The sequence below is a fragment of the Salmo salar genome, chromosome ssa04 (assembly GCF_905237065.1).
Source record: "Salmo salar chromosome ssa04, Ssal_v3.1, whole genome shotgun sequence".
Taxonomy (NCBI): Eukaryota; Metazoa; Chordata; class Actinopteri; order Salmoniformes; family Salmonidae; genus Salmo; species Salmo salar.
In genome coordinates this window covers 26131408-26148652 of record NC_059445.1, presented here as the reverse complement: position 1 = coordinate 26148652, position 17245 = coordinate 26131408, and the positions used below count along the sequence as shown (strand labels likewise).

General features: G+C 43.1%; 1 protein-coding gene across 4 annotated transcripts in view; it reads right to left on the bottom strand.

Moving 5' to 3' along the window:
• si:dkey-37g12.1 (atrial natriuretic peptide receptor 1) overlaps window positions 1-14133 on the bottom strand; it is a 28956-nt gene extending 14823 nt beyond the window's left edge. For 2 of the 4 annotated variants that reach the window (XM_014195603.2, XM_014195605.2), the window contains exons 1-20: window positions 13823-14133; window positions 13123-13313; window positions 12778-12899; window positions 12583-12672; window positions 12316-12461; window positions 12064-12194; window positions 11782-11928; window positions 11507-11661; window positions 11031-11166; window positions 10399-10496; window positions 8872-9010; window positions 7044-7122; window positions 5295-5391; window positions 4386-4484; window positions 2303-2380; window positions 2010-2114; window positions 1802-1873; window positions 1467-1635; window positions 1013-1165; window positions 734-923 (exon numbers count right to left, since the gene is read on the bottom strand). In XM_014195603.2, coding sequence (XP_014051078.1) covers window positions 734-923; window positions 1013-1165; window positions 1467-1635; window positions 1802-1873; window positions 2010-2114; window positions 2303-2380; window positions 4386-4484; window positions 5295-5391; window positions 7044-7122; window positions 8872-9010; window positions 10399-10496; window positions 11031-11166; window positions 11507-11661; window positions 11782-11928; window positions 12064-12194; window positions 12316-12461; window positions 12583-12672; window positions 12778-12899; window positions 13123-13309 — 2393 coding nt within the window. In that variant the 5' untranslated portion in view covers window positions 13310-13313; window positions 13823-14133. The remainder of the gene's footprint in view (window positions 1-733; window positions 924-1012; window positions 1166-1466; window positions 1636-1801; window positions 1874-2009; window positions 2115-2302; window positions 2381-4385; window positions 4485-5294; window positions 5392-7043; window positions 7123-8871; window positions 9011-10398; window positions 10497-11030; window positions 11167-11506; window positions 11662-11781; window positions 11929-12063; window positions 12195-12315; window positions 12462-12582; window positions 12673-12777; window positions 12900-13122; window positions 13314-13822) is intronic. The other 2 variants (XM_014195604.2, XM_045716768.1) reach the window with 1 other exon arrangement.
• Window positions 14134-17245: the final 3112 nt, after the last annotated feature.

Sequence of the window (17245 nt, the reverse complement as noted above, 5' to 3'; positions counted from 1 at the left end):
GTCCAACCACACCAAGACAAGAGGGCATGACAAAACCTATTCCCCTCAGGAGACTGAAAATATTGGCATGGGTCCTCAGATCCTCAAAAGATTTTACAGCTACACCATCGAGAGCATCCTGACGGGTTGCATCACTGCCTGGTATGGCAATTGCTCGGCCTCCAACCGCAAGGCACTACAGAGGGTAGTGCGTACGTCCCAGTACATGACCGGAGCCAAGCTTCCTGCCACCCAGGACCTCTATACCAGGCGGTGTCAGAGGAAGGCCTTAAAAATCGTCAAAGACTACAGCCACCCTAGTCATAGACTGTTCTCTTACTTACCTGCACGGCAAGCGGTAGCGGAGCGCCAAGTATAGGTCCAAGAGGCTTCAAAACAGATTCTACCCCCAAGCCATAAGACTCCTGAACAGCTAATGAAATGGCTACCCAGACTTTTTTTCTTAAAACTGCATCGTTGGTCAAGGGCTTGTAAGTAAGCATTTCACTGTAAGGTCTACACCTGTTGCATTCGGCGCATGTGACAAATAACATTTGATTTGATTTGATTTGAAGCATTGGAGTCAACATTGGCCTGCATCCCTGTGGAACGCTTTCGACACTTTGTAGAGTCCATGCCCTGACAAATTGAGGCTTTTCTGAGGGCAAAGGGGGGGTGCAACTCAACATTAGGAAGATGTTCGTAATGTTCTGTACACTCAGTGTATATGTGATTGTGCACTGTGGTGTCTCACCCGCTGGGGCAGAGTCTCTTTACGGTCACTCTGAGGGAGGAGAAGTCTGGTCGGTCACTGGGCCTCTCACTCCAGCACGCCCCCAGCAGAGCCTCCACACCCTCTGGACACTCTGCCTTGTCCGTGTGGGGCCTGAGGGGGCTACCTCCGCCCCCCACACACACCCCGGCCTTGACCCCCTCCACTATGTCTGGGGGGGGAGGAAGAGAGACTGTTGAATAAGACAGTGAGGAGAACACACCCCAGAGCAGCGAGGTATGGGGGTCTCTCTCTACGTACCTCTTGCCTCGAGGTTGTTGTTGGGGATATGGAAAGGGCCCCTGCGGTACACCACCTCCTGAACAATAATGCCAAAACTGTAGACATCCCCCTTCTGGGTGCCAGAGGAGGGCATGCTGTCCCTCAGCAGTTCCGGGGCCCTCCACAGCAAGGCTGGGAAGAGAGAGGGGCTTAAATGTATGAGAAGCTCATGTTGTTAGTTATACTGTTTACAACTGTGCATCTGTAATCTCTTTCTCTCTGTCTCTCTTTCTCCCTCTTCTCCTTTCTTCTTTCTTCTTTCTCGCCCCTTTCGCTTTATTGTAACTTTACAAAATTCCAAGGTTTTCCAGAAATCCTGGTAGGAAGATTCTGGATTCGGTGCTTATTCCCTCCTGATTCAGAGAAACTGGGATTTCTGGGAAACCTGAGAATTTTGGGAAAGTTACCCGGAATGTTGCGACCCTACACTCACATGTCCAGTGTTCTTTAGACCAGCCCTCCTCGTCCTGGCCGGCGGGTCTTCTGAGGAGACTGAGGCCATGGTCGGTCACCTTTAGGACGAAGCGACTATCCACCACGCAGTTAGATGACGACAGGTGACCATAGGAGCGCAGGGGGCTGCGGTGCAGGTAGTCCATCCCCTGAAGCAGACACGTGCACACACACTTTTCAGTTTGATAGGACCAACTCCCCCACAGACTGGAATTACACTGATATCAACATCCACTTCAGTTATGTCTGCCTTGTATCACGCCCATAGAGACAGCCATAGACATTATGTAATTCGAGAGTTTTGAGAAAATGTACCTTGACAATGTCCAGCATCAGGGAGAACTTGAAGCTCCAGTGAAGCTTAATGGAACCATTCTTCAAAATGTCCTGGAGTTTGGGAGGTGCAATTGGACTTTATGCTCTTGTGATGTATCGAAGAAGCAGTGAAGAGAGGGTTATGTGCGTTTAAAGCAGTGGTGTGTGTGTGTCTGTGTCTGTGTGTGTGTGTGTGTGTGTGCGTTACCTGCAGGCTCCCTTTAGGGCAGTACTCAGTCAGCAGAAAGAGCTGTGGAGGTTCCAGACAAGCACCAATGAAGCTGCAGATGTTTGGGTGGCTCAAATCTCTACACTGCACACATGCACGCACATGTGTGTGTGAGAGCGAGAGAGCGAGAGAGTGAGAGAGGAGTCCATAAAAAACAGATATGACAAAATTATAAACTTACAGAATTCATAACATACACATTAAGCACTTCACTCTCTACTAACACTCGATAACAGACACAAACACAAACACAAACACGAGGAGGTCCTCACCTGCTTCAGTTCAGTGAGCAGCTCTCTGTTCAGACATACACTCTTCACATTCAGCAGTCGCACTGAACAGATGTTCTCCTGAAAGCACCAGGGGGAACGACAGAGCCAAAATGGCAGACTAAAAATAACCCAAATCCCCATGTTGATGATGATGAAAAATACATAATGGCACAGCCTGGCTTCTAATCGGCATGATCATTTCATTAGATGTCATTTCACAGGACCAGGTGTCAGAGATTGGACACCTGCGTAGAAAGTCTCAAAGTATACACTACTGGTCAAACATTTTAGAACACTTACCCACTCAACTGTTTTTCTTTATTTTTACTATTTTCTACAGTGTAGAATAATAGTGAAGACATCAAAACTATGAAATAACACATATGGATCATGTAGTAACCAAACAAGTGTTAAAAAAGCAAAATATATTTTATATTTGTAGTTCTTCAAAGTAGCCACCCTTTGCCTCGATGACAGCTTTGCACACTCTTGGCATTCTCTCAACCAGCTTCACCTGGAATGCTTTTCCAACAGTCTTGAAGGAGTTCACACATATGCTGAGCACTTGTTGGCTGCTTTTCCTTCACTATGCAGCCCGACTCATCCCAAACCTAAAGATTGGTAGAGGTTGGGTGATTGTGGAGGCCAGGTCATCTGATGCAGCACTCCATCACTCTCCTTCTTGGTAAAAAAGCCCTTACACAGCCTGGAGGTGTGTTGGGTCATTGTCCTGTTGAAAAACAAATGGTAGTCCCACTAAGCCCAAACCAGATGAGATGGCGTATCGCTGCAGAATGCTGTGTTGGCCATGCTGGTTAAGTGTGCCTTGAATTCTAAATAAATCACAGACAGTGTCACGAGCAAAACACCCCCACACCATAACACTTCCTCCACCATGCTTTATGGTGGGAAATACACATTCAGAGATCCTCCATTCACCCACAACGCATCTCACAAAGACATGGCGGTTGGAACCAAAAATCTCCAATTTGGACTCCAAACCAAGTGGTTTCTTTGCAGTAATGCGACCATGAAGGCCTGATTCACACAGTCTCATCTGAACAGTTGATGAGATGTGTCTGTTACTTGAACTCTGTGAAGCATTTATTTGGGCTGCAATTTCTGATGCTGGTAACTCTAATGAACTTATCCTCTGCAGCAGAGGTAACTCTGGGTCTTCCTTTCATGTGCCAGTTTCATCTTATCCTCTGCAGCAGAGGTAACTGGGTCTTCCTTTCCTGTGCCAGTTACATCATAGTGCTTGATGGTTTTTGTGACTGCACTCGAAGAAACTTTCAAAGTTCTTCACATTTTACGTATTGACTGATCTTCATGTCTTAAAGTAATGATGGACTGTCGTTTCTCTTTGCTTTTTTGAGCTGTTCTTGCCATAATATGGACTTGGTCTTTTACCAAATAGGGCTATCTTCTGTATACCACCCCTACCTTGTCACAACACAACTGATTGGCTCAAACGCATTAAGAAGGAAAGAAATTCCACAAATGAACTTTTAAGAAGGCACACCTGTAATTGAAATGCATTCCAGGTGACTACCTCATGAAGCTGGTTGCAAGAATGCCAAGAGTGTGCAAAGCTGTCATCAAGGCAAAGGGAGGCTATCTGAAGACTCTCAAATATAAAATATATTTAGATTTGTTTAACACTTTTTTGGTTACTACATGATTCCATATGTGTTATTTCATAGTTTTGATGTCTTCATTATTATTCTACAATGGAGAAAATAGTAAAAATAAATAAAAACCCTTGAATGAGTAAGTGTTCTAAAACCTTTGACCGGTAGTGTAGTTATTCCACTTCTGAGGCATGGTGGGGATGGAATATAAATAACGCCTAGCCCGGAAAAGCTCTGGGCCCAAGTTATATTCCCCCTCGCACCTCTCTCTACCTCTCTCTCCCCCTCCAGTCAAGTAAGTTATTACAAAAACTCAAGGTCCTAAATGAAACATTGTATAAGTAAAGTGTTGCCAATATGGACAAGTAATTGATTCGCACTTATAGGAAAAACTCAAGGCCCTAAATGCAACATTGTAAAAGTTAGCAATGAGGACGAGCAATTCTCACTTTATAGACAGCCGTTCCGTGGGAGGATGGTTTGTCCTTAATATCTCCCAGGATTGACTCCAGAGAAGCATGGATGGACTTGGAATTGAGGTACGGTACCTGTAAACACACAGCAATCCACTTTATCATGTACTTTATTGTGTGTGTGTGTGTGTGTGTGTGTGTGTGTGTGTGTGTGTGTGTGTGTGTGTGTGTGTGTGTGTGTGTGTGTGTGTGTGTGTGTGTGTGTGTGTGTGTGTGTGTGTGTGTGTGAGAGAGAGAGAGAGAGAGATTCTCTGTGGTCCACTGTAGCTTAGTTGGTAGTGCATGGTGCTTGCAATTCCAGGATAGCTGGTTTAACTCCTGGGACCACCCATACTTAAAATGTATGCATCCATGGCTGTAAGTTCCTTTGGATAAAAGTGTCTGCTAAATGACATATGTTAGTGGAAAACCTGCATTAATTAGTTGATCCTTGTCAAAGTCATTACACTGAATAATTTGTTGTTTCTCCTTAGTTGTGGTTTTCATTAAACAACAAAACAGGGCACAGTAACTGAGAGGAGTGGGTGCGCAAAGTTGAGTACCAATTCATAATAGTAAAAGGTACTGTAGTATGGTCATTGAAAATGTATAATGATGAAATGATGCGCTAAAAGAAAGTAGAGGAATAGAAAAAGTGCTTGCTTCAGTACGGTCGTAACGCTGCAGTTTTTTGGGAAAGGAGAGTAAGGTGGTACTGTAGGGAATACAGGCCTTGGGGGGGTTTGGCATTAAGATAATGTGTAACGTCATCAACTGTGCAGTCAGGCATCAGATGTTAGCTGATACGTTAAACACCTATCCAGGCGTGAGAGATCTGGCAAGCGTCTGCAGTGTAGTCAGCCTGGAACGTGGCCAGTGGCTCAAACTCCTCCTCCCCTGCCTCACCTTTCCTGCCGAGGATGAGCTGTGCCCCATCATGGTGACATCACCGGGGCTAATCCTCCATAGGACCACAGACACCTTCTTCTGGATGATGTGCTTCCTGTGTCACAAGAGAAGTACTTCCTGGGTCAAAAACATCATGATGACCTACTGCACTTAACACTACATGGGCAACGACATCGAATTGTGTTTCTCCTGTGAAACTGTGCAGGTTTTCTTATTGTATGCAAACCCCATATAACAGTGCCAAGCAACGTCAAAGCCTGTTCCCTGGGGGTGCAGTGCATATGCAACTGTTGGAATTTCCACTCTGTCACACATGCATGTGTTTGTGCCTGGGTCACAACACTGGCACCTGTTCAACAAGCTTTTTATACGCAATGTCAAATATATTTCATCTATTTAATTTACAGGTAGGGGAACACAATTGTCAATTCTTGTTTCATGCATTTAGATCATTTTAGTGTCTGCAACAATACTGCAGACCTATTATATGGGACTTGCACACAATTTAACATCGACTAACTTGCTCTACCTAATAAACAATGGCAGAACGTGTTTCATGTGTCGTGAACGCAATGCCTACACGTCGGCTGCAGATAGGGCCTTCACAGTAGTAAAGTGTACCATTCTCTCTCTCTCTCTCTATTTTATCTCTCTCCGTTGTTAACTGTTATTGAACCGTCGTTCTTAATGCTCGTGGGCATCAAGGCCTCCTCCCAGGACTAGCGATCACGACGCCGTTCATATTATTGCATAAATGTTCCCACTTCAATAAAAAAATTTTAACCTTTATTTAACTAGGCAAGTCAGTTAAGAAGTCAGAAGAAGTCAGTTAGGGGCGGCAGGGTAGCCTAGTGGTTAGAGCGTTGGACTAGTAACCAAAAGGTTGCTAGATTGAATCCCCGAGCTGACGAGGTAAAAATCTGTCCTTCTGCCCATAAACAAGGCAGTTAACCCACTGTTCCTAGGCTGTCATTGTACATAAGAATTTGTTCTTTAAATGTTTTTTTAACTAGGCAAGTCAAATTCTTATTTACAATGATGGCCTAGGAACAGTGGGTTAACTGCCTTGTTCAGGGGCAGAACGACAGATTTTTACCTTGTCAGCTGGGGGATTCAATCTAGCAACCTTCCGGTTACTAGTCCAACACTCTAACCACTAGGCTACCCTGCCGCCCCCAATTTAAAAGTAATAATTTGGAAAGGAAAATGTATCACGTGAAAGGGTCATGTAGGCTAAACTAGGGGCTGAGCCACCGAGACATCCGAGCTAATGACTTATTCCTAAGGATGATAGTTTCCTGCATGCTCACTCACACACAGGTTGGAGTGGGTTCACACACACACACAAACTACATGCACGCACACACTTGGGGCTTTGGGTGAGTTCATGACGAGAAAAAGATAAGCAAGTGGGTACAGATTCATGCTTCATTAATCGATCTTTTGTGTGAAAGCAATGTGAGCCTTATGATGCCCTCTCCCCACTTTCCTGAATAATGCTGGGATATTCAAAAATGAATCCCTACGTTGGCTGCCAAACTCCTTTAATTACACGGGAGACAGAGAGCGATAAAGCGAGAGAGAGCTCCACATTACGGACCATCCACATGACTTACCGGAACAGCGCTGTGCGTTGTACGTTTGCACGGCTGGGCTACCGTTAGATGGAAAAATGACAATACGTGTGTGTGTGTGTGTGTGTGTGTGTGTGTGTGTGTGTGTGTGTGTGTGTGTGTGTGTGTGTACCTGTAGAGAAGACAAACGATAAGTGTCCCGGTGGCCAGGAAAACAGCAATGGTCCCCACAGCTATCGCAAACCTCTTCTCTGCAACACAAATACACACGTACACCGTAGCATAAGCTTCGATGACAGGTCAACAACGCCAAATGGTCCCGCCCGAAATATGTGGTAGCATGGACTGTTTTCAAACAAAACATTTATTAAACATTGATTTTACTGCTTTTCATGACTCGTGTGGAAAATAGATTTTCTCATCTCAATGTAAACTCCTGAATAAATAAAGGGGAAATAAATAACTAATGTATTAGATTACAAATTCTAATCTTTATCATCGTTTTAAGGGGATTAATTTATCAATAAATGCACAAAAGTCTTATTTTCATAAACAGGTTGTCAAATAAAACTTTCTCATTTGCATTCTTGCATATCTCCCACATTAATCCCTTCTTAACACTAATTTTAAATATATATATATATATTTAAAATTATATAATTATATAATAAAGCCCAAACATCAATAAGTTCCACACATTATTCTAGGGGACATATGTACAAGTCCCTGTCTGCCAAAGCAAGCTGGAAGCAACGGCAAAGAAAACATTTTCGGACCATATCAAATCCAGATAGAGAATTCCAGATAGAAAACAATTGATAACAAAGAATAAAACCCTGGTTACTTCTCAAATAGCACCTTATTCCATTCATAGTGTTCTACTTTTGACCAGGACTGTGAAGGGAATAGCGTGCCATTTGTAACGCAACCCCTGTTACATAACCCTGGCTAGAACGTTATGAGGTAGACTGAGCTCTACCTAGGTAGCTGAGGGGACTTTCATAAAACAGTATTAAAAGAAGTCCATATTTCAGTCCATATAATGATTTCCTTTCGTCCAGCAGGCATAAGTGAATAATTCAATGTGTAACTATTTTTGGGAGTCAATTCTCATTCTCTCTGGTTCTTTAGAGGATATATGGGGCTCTGGCCCCCCCATTTGGTGTGGTAAAACACTGCAAGTGCTGTCAAGTGACAATACTTACATGACATATAAGGACATACAAGCCTGGAGAGGACAGACCACAATGCCTGCTGCCTGCTGTTTTTCATCAAGTAAACAAATGAACTAATCAAATGAATGTACTTTGATAAATTAATAAAGATCGTAAATAAATTATGACTAAATAAATTATACATTTATATCATGAGACCAATGGTTTATATATACACTAGATGGCTAACAGGAGGTGTTGTGATGAAGTCACTTTGCCTCCATCTTGGCACATCTTGGCACCAAATATTTTTGGAAGCTATAGAAATGCATTTATGACTACATTCGTTTTTGCCACATGTATTATATTACAGACACCTTAATGCATAATTTTAAATTATATTACGTGAGCTAAACATAGAAACATATATACATTTTCCTTATTTTTTTGGATTACTAATGGTACTGTCCCCACTTCAACATCAAAATACTTATATACATTTTGTCCTTGAAACATTTAATTGAAATAATGTAGAATTCCATTCATTCCTATGGATGACTGTACCTACTGGGGCGTGCCAATATGGCCGACCGATGGCCTCAAAGCCTCTCAATGGCGCAAATCATCAGCAATCCAGGGTATATCTACATCATTGCATTAGACTGATAATGAGTATTACCAGAAAGCATGGGGAAAAAAATTCACCAGCAGCTGCATTTTTGGTCATATCTACCTAACACAAGCAGGTAAGGGTCAGCTATCAACTCAACACAAAATGATCATGTGACTACTGCAGAGACTGGAGAAGACTAGAGAAGGTCCATTGGTGTAACAAACACACAGTACCAATATTGATGAAGAGCTCATCTTTGAAGCCAAAGTGGGGTGTGTCCTTTGGTGGAGTCTTCCTCCCTCCTGGCCAGTAGACTTGGACCCCCTCCACTGGCTCATAAGCCTTATTCGTACCAAAGTAATTGGCGATTACCTACCAGGGGAGAAGATACCATGACCTATGGTTACTTAACATTTTTGGCACAGTAAAGGCTGTGTGTTGAATGCAGCCCATTTCAAGGATGTCAATCACAAGAAGGAGGGACAGGAAGTTAAAGTTTACAAGTGATTTTCCTTTTAGAAATGATGTATGGATGTCACATACCAGTAGATGCTGGCATGATCTTAACTTGCCATAGTAATCAATATAGCATCCAAATGCTATCCAAAATACAAGCCAGATCTACTGTAATACTGAATGTCTCACAGTGCATGATCATTATTGTTTTCCCAGTATGCATGCTCTCACTATTGTGAAGCTCAAAATCTCCTGGCTGATCGGTTTACATTTCCCTTAGATCTGTTTTAAATGTACAAATTTTGTTGCCACATCACTCGTTTGCTGAGAAGACATGAGACTTGAAAGGTGATGCATGGTGATGCATGACAGAAACCAAAATAACATTTTGTTTTAAATAACATTTTGTTTTGTTTATTGTGGTGTGTGTGTGTGTGCGTGTGTGTGTGCGTGTGCGTGTTGCACTGCATGTCCACCTCTCTCTTTCTCTCTCTCTCTCTCTCCCAGGAGTCTGCCCGTCATGTCACCCTTTTGTGTACTGCAAGTGGGAGTCGGTCATCCCTAACCTGTATAATGGGGCTTCCCGCACTCTGTAACTCTCCATGTTATTTTTTATTACCGCACCTGGGTTCAAGTAGTATTTGTTTGCTATTCAAATACTTTGAGCATTTGCTTCAGACTGCCTGCAGTGCCAGTTGGGCATGGTTGGAGATTTCGGGGACTATTTATGTGTGCGTGGATGTTCAGGATCAGAAATACACTGTAATCAGACAACTGAAATGTGGGCCGAGGAGATAGATTCAGGTTGAAAGGCAAAACGACAATAAATTCAGTGGCAAAGAATTAAATCAGCACTGCAATTGTTCAGAAGAGTGTCAACATGGGTGTTTTACTTTTTGACAGGCTGTGATAAAAGTGGCTTAAAATGTGAACACTGTGTAGACGTTAGTAGAAAATAAGGGGAAAACAGAGGGTTGGAAAGGAGAGAGAGAGAGAGAGAGAGAGAGAGAGAGAGAGAGAGAGAGAGAGAGAGAGAGAGAGAAAGAAAGAGTGACAGAAAGGTATTATATTATTTTTTCAATACGGAAATAGGCAGACAGAGAGACAGTGGTATGGCAAGATAAAGATGAAGAAAGAGAGAGTGACAGAGAGACAGAGAGCGCGATGTAGGAGACAGAAGGACTGAAAGACAGAGAGTGACAAAGTGATAGAAATAGACAGAAAGGAAGTGTTAGAGTGATAGAAAGAAAAGAGAGCGAGTGACAGAGATCAAGAGAAAGTGCGATAGGGTATTAGCGTCTGACTTTGAACTCCCTGTCGTTCTCTCCACCCTGGATGTGCTTCATCATATAGGCAGACTCCCTGTCTCCATTGGCGTCCATGGTAACGTCACCCTGGATACCTAACAGATAGAGTCCAGAAAAAAAACATATGGGCTATCCACACCGCGTGTCATTATGTTTTAAACACAGTCATATACAGGTAACTGCCCAAATAAAGGAAACACCAACATAGTGTCTTAAATAAGGCATGGGGCCAAATGAATGGGCTACTGGTTATTTTTATACGAGACCCAAAGCATGATGGGATGTAAATTGCTTAATTAACTCCTGTGTTGAAGCACCTGCTTTCAATATACTTTGTATTCCTAATTTACTCAGGTTTTTCTTTGTTTTTGCAGTTACCTGTACATCTCTCTGTGAGGCAATGAAGCTGCCTTCTTGGTCAGGTCTCCCTTGAAAAATAGGTATTTTGACCTCAATGGGTCTGCTGTGCAAAACATAAAAAATAAAATGAAATAATTGTATTATATAAATGAAATATAATTACTCTTGTAAATAATATCAATGACCTTTAACTGCAACCATTAACCGTTAAAGTTATACCTACCTACGTGATAACATACAGGTGAAATGAATAATACAAAAGGGCTGACCTGTGATGGTTCGATTCCACATCTTGCGGGTTATGGTGAAGCCGTCGTATGGGTCTCCGCGTTCCGCCAGGGTCTCATTCAGAGCCTGAGCATACAGCCATACAGAGTCATGGGCTATGGCTGCCAGCACCGACACCTGCCATTGGACAAACAGTCAGAAATAGAGAGTTACATATACTGTATATACACTCCAAAAAAAGGTTCTTCAAAGGGACAGCCAAAGATCTCTTTTAGGTTCTAGATTGCACCTTTTTTTCTAAGAGTGTAGAGTATATATACAGTTAAACATAGTAGCTAAGAACCAGACCCGGGTTCAAAATAATATTTGGAAATCGGTCAAATCTTTTAGCTGCGCTCAATTGAGCTTGCCTGGCACAATGGAACCAATGAAATAGTCCCAAAAGTACAAAGCCCACCCCTTCTGGCACTCCAGACAGGGTCAATCTACAGGTGTGTGTGTGTCTTTTATAGCACACCTTTTCGTTGGGTGCGTAGGCATAGCCAAAGTCCTCTCTGGATCTGCGGATGACGTCATTGGAGAAGTTCCAGTACCTCTGGTCGTTGGGTTTGTACAGAGAGAGTAGAAACAGAGCCTGGTAGGCCTGCTTAGCCACTGAGTCATCCACATCCCCTGCAACACATCAACACCATTCATTGATTCGTCCTGAGGTTATGAAATTCCAGTAGCATTCCCAAAATGCCCATGTAGTATTGTATCGTATCGTAGGGTGCCAATTGGGACACACCCTACCTTTTTTCCAGTCAAAGTTGCCAAACATCTCCTCCAGCCTGTAGGGCTCGAAGCAGAAGAAGACGTAGTCCCCTGTGGTGAGGCCTCTCCTGTGGGCCTCGACCAGGAAGTCCCTGACCACCTCCCCACGCGCTGAGATCACTATGACTACAGGGCAAGACACAAAACACCAAACATAGGCTACATTAAAATAACCCTATTAGCATACCAGTTAGCACGCATGGCCAATTACTTCAATGTAAATAGTATGCTGGTGTGGACATTGGAACACAGAAAACTTACTGCGAGACACCTCGGCAACCTCCTGTAGCATGCGCGCTTGTGTGAGGGCTGTGTGAGTGTTGTCTTGCCCGAGAGGTGTTTGAAATGCCAGGTATTTAGCCACAGTGATGTTATTGACTTCAGCTTGGTACCTTATAGAAATATAAATGGTAGGTCATTTCATCAGGTTCCTCCCTATGTGGAAGTACATCACATTTCAGTGTCTATTTGAAGTGTATCTAATGTATTGTATCGTCCTGTGTCGTTTTGTACCTGATTCCCTCAGCAGGAATGATCCAGGCAGGTCTGTGGTCGTAGATAATGCTTATACGTCTCCAGCCAAACTTCTCACAGATCTTCACAAAGAACAAGCCCATCTTGGTGAAGGGGCCAAACACTCTGGTAAGAGTGGGGTAAGCCTGTCACCATCAAAGAACAAAGCATGTGATAATGTTGCAACTGTGTACTCCAGATTCTGAGGGACGGAAGTTATCTACAGATAGTTATTGGCATATGAGTTATATTAAAGTGATATTGGACCTTTTTGATGAGAAATTGCTGGTCTGCGCAGGTGGGACTGACCACGGGAATGTTCCAGAAGGCTGCCAGCTTGGCAGTGATCGCACACACCTAAAGAGGGTGTTCTATCGTCATTGGATCATAATGCAGATAATGTAGTTAGTGCAATATGATGTGTGATTTGTTTATTCATGCAGGTGAAGGTGGGGGCCTTACGTCGGAGCAGGCGGGGCCGATGAAAGCGCTGTAGTTCCGTCTGTGCAGTAGCTCCACTATCTTCCCCGGGCCGTTCACATCGCTACACTCGTCATCCACGTATTCATGCTCCAGCCAATGCCCTGAGGACATACAACACAGTAGCTATCGAATGAGTACGACTTCTGATGTCCTCTTGGCCAGTGTTTCTCAGTGTGCTTCAGGGACTCACAGCAGTTGCATGCAATACAATACATCACAATAATACAATACAACTTCCTTGTCCATTTGTTATAGCAAACAACGGATCTGTGTCATAAATATTATATATCACATATATACTATACAATGTCTCTGTGTGCTGACCTGCCAACAGATCGGGACTCCGGTTCACGGCGTCGATGGCGATGAGGGCGCCTGCCCCGATCCTGCCAACACTGAAGGGCATGGAGGTGTTGGGCAAGGACAGCAGCAGGGTGAACGTTGACCCTGCCACCCAGGGCACCGAGGACAGGAAGACAGGTAGCACTAGAGCCCTAAGCAGAAACGCCATCACTCTGGGAGATAAAGGAATGGAAGTATGGACCCTGGTTAATAACTCACTGTGGAGGAGGCTCTATAAAAGGACAAAGCCTTGAGTGAAGTCTATATGGCTTGTGTCTGGATGTGCTCTGATAATGTTTTAGCTAAGGCATACGATAGGCTCATTATACAGTAATATGTTTCCAAATTGCATGGGGGGTAAAACTCGCTTTGTTTTACTCAGAATCCAAAATGTGTAAGATTTGGAAAACCATTCAAAGAAATGCTGTTGAATGTTGACTGTGTAGATTGTTTTACTCAGAATCCCAAACGTGTAAGATTTGGAAAAACGTTCAAAGAAATGCTGTTGAATGTAGACTGTTTGAATGTAGATGGCCCGGGGTTGAAAATGCAACATTCAACAACATTGTTTAGAAAAATCTCGACATGACACCTTACATAAAATAATGTAATATAGGCCTATTCACACAAAAAACATGGTTTGTAACAGTTCAATATACATTTAAATATGAAATTCACTTACCAGTCATTCAGTCAAATATTATAAAAACGTGGCATATTTCCAAATGATGTTCTCCGAGGCCCCACTACAGTAAATTACAATTTAGCACCACCTGTTGTCCATCAGTTAGCCTAGTTAGTATATCAAAGCCTCCGTTGTGATGAGCATGCATCGGTGAAACGTACTCAAATACATATCCCTCGCAACTGCATCAACTACTGGCCAGAGAACACAAGCATGCTCCCTAATTGCCTATGATACATCTCGCGGTTCTCAAATTAATCTTACAACATGTTCGCTAAACCCTGGGAAGGTACAACCCACCACGAATTTGTTTAACTTAACGACTGCACAAGTAAACAGATGACATGGACAATTATGGAACCACTTGAGTGCTGGCTTGTTTATATTGGTAGTAATACTTCCTGATGTCATGGAATAAATACATGGGAATTTAATAGATATCAATTGTCAATGATAATTAGGATTGGGGAGTGATTCGTTACATGTAATCTGATTACAAACAACATGTAATCAGTTAAAATATTGTAATCAGATTACAGATACTTTGAAAAACGACATGATTATTGGTTTGAAAAAAAAAAATACATTGACACTTTTCTGTTTTCTCAATGACATTCAATTCAGAATTGAAAAAAAGGTGCAAGTTTAAGTTTGTTCCACCTGAGTGAGTCTGACTATAAATCAGAGACCACTATGATGGCACACCAAATGCGTTTAATAGATCATTGTTGTTTTCTTCTAATGCCTTTTAAGTGGAAAGCAATCCAAAGTAACAGAATGTAATCGAATTATGTTACAGATTTTCGGGTAATCCAAAAGTTTCGTAATTGATTACATTTTTGGCCAGGTAACTAATAACTGTAATGGATTACATTTAGAAAGTAACCTACCTAACCTTGAGATTGTTAAATGTTTAATAAATTAAGTTGTTCAGGTTCACTTCCTCCTTGGGGCTACAGTGTAGCAGTCCCAACTGGGATTTTAAATTGAATTTAATAGATTTCTCCAAGTGCAGTTACAAACAATTCCCTTTTTAGGAATGGTTGTTTTCATTTGTCTTATTTTACAGGGGATTGGGGAAGTAAAATATCCAAAAGGTTTATATAAAACAACAACGTATTTTTTTGATTGGATTAAAATTGACAAAAGTCCCCTTATCTATGAACTGTGAGAAAACAGGATCGTGGGAAATGGCTTGAAGCTCCAACCAGGCTGAAAGCCAAAAGGAGGCCAATCACTACTGCAAATAGACTCAACACCACTAGCCTGTATGACAAATAAAGACAAATGATATCTGCTCAGCCTGAAGATGGTTTAAGAAAAGAGTAGCTTCCTCTTAGAAAACAGTTATGTTTATATTGAGGACTGGACCCAAGGCAGTGTCGTAGCAATTATTTAGAAGTCAATGTTAGAACACAGGATAGCACTTTCTGACTTTGTGCACGTAATTCATGGTGGCAATGTTCCAGTGAGAAGCGGTGGATTAATAAATGTCAAAATATTGAATTGTCACATTGAGTAGATAAGATTAAAGTTTAAGGGTCTGAGTCCCTGACCCGGATTAAACCTACTCCTGGACCAAAAAGCACTGAGCACACAATCTGGGTCATCTCCCTCTGCAAAAATAATGATCACACAATAAGGCCCTCTGGGAAGTTTCCCCTTCTATCCCACACACACACACACACACACTTGAGTTTTTTCCCATCCAAAAGTTTCATCTATCACCACAGTAGGTTTGGTTAGACTCTAACCTTCCATCCCCTTTCAGTCTCACCTTTGACCTCTGACTCATTAATGACCATCTCACCCCCTAACCCCTGGCACTAGTTGGTCATTAGTCAGATATCGGTGAGCCATTTACTCTCCGTTACTGTTGATATTGCATTTGTGCCTGCGACTGCGTGAGTGAGGGCGAAAGCGAGAGAGAAAGCGTGAGAGAGAGTCATGTGTCTGCAGGCCTGCCATAGAGAGGTGTTGATGAGGTTCTAGGCGACCCTCCATTACTATCAGGTCATGGACTGTTGCTTTGCTTCAGTGATTTATTGTCAACAAGATGATGACACGCATTAGTGCTGGTTGCTGCTGAGCTAAATGGTGGAGATGGATTGATATTTTTTTTTTTTTACCAATGTCATAGCATAGCATAGCATGACATGTCCTAACCTGCTAGGTTCATATTCGGCATTCCAGGGGGAACCTGGTTCGTGGATTGTAATCGTTTTGACATGGAAAATGGGAATTTTTACATTGAATTCAAGGATTTTACATTTGGGGGTTCCCTTTCCCATTTCTACCACTGGTCATAGTCTAGGCTGGTGATTAACTGTTACATGGAGTATATCAAGTAACTAGAGACAACAGATGGAAAAACTGCTGGGACCACCATACACTTGAGTCCCATATACAGTACATCATATTATCCTGTAGATGGCAGTCATATCCTTTCTAAACTCTAGACAAATATAATCAAACACTGGGCCTGTATTCATAAAGTGTCTCACAGTAGGAGTGCTGATCTAGGATCAGGTTGCTCTGTCCGTGTAATATTGTTTGTGATCTTAAAAGGCAAAACTGATCCTAAATCAGCAGCCCTATCCTCTTCACCAAGCTTAGGACTCTGGGTCTGAACATCTCCCTTTGCAACTGGAACCTGGACTTCCTGACAAGCCGGCACCAGGTGGTGAGGGTAGGCAACATCACCTCCAACACACTGACCCTTAACACAGGGGCACCACAAAGGTGTGTGCTTAGTCCCCTCATGTATTCCGTGTTCACCCCACGACTGTGTGGCCATGCACGGCTCCAACACCATTATCAAGTTCGCTGACGACACAACGGTGGTAGGCCTGATCACCGGCGACGATGAGTCAGCCTACAGGGAAGAGGTCAGTGACCTGGCAGTATGGTGCCGGAGCAACAACCTCTCCCTCAACGTCAGCAAGGCCAAGGGGCTGATCGTGGACTACAAGAAACAGGGATGAGAGCACCCTCCCATCCACATCGACGGGGCGACAGTGGAGTAGGTAGCCAGCTTCAAGTCCAAATCACTCAGGAGGTTGAAAAAATTTGTCATGGGCCCTCAAATCCTGAAAAGGTTCTACAGTTGTACCATTGAGAGCATATTGACTGGCTGCATCACAGCTTGGTATGGCAACAGCACCGCCCTCGATCACATGGCGCTACAGAGGGTTGTGCGGACAGCCTAGAACATCACTGGGGCCGAGCTGCCTGCCATCCAGGACCTCTATATCAGGCGGTGTGAAAAGAAGGCCCAGAAAATCGTCAAAGACCCCAACCACCCAAGCCATAGACTATTTTCTCTGTTGCCGCATGGCAAGAGGTACCGGTGTATCAAGTCTGACACCGACAGGCTCTTGAGCAGCTTCTATCCCCAAACAATACGACTGATAAATAGCT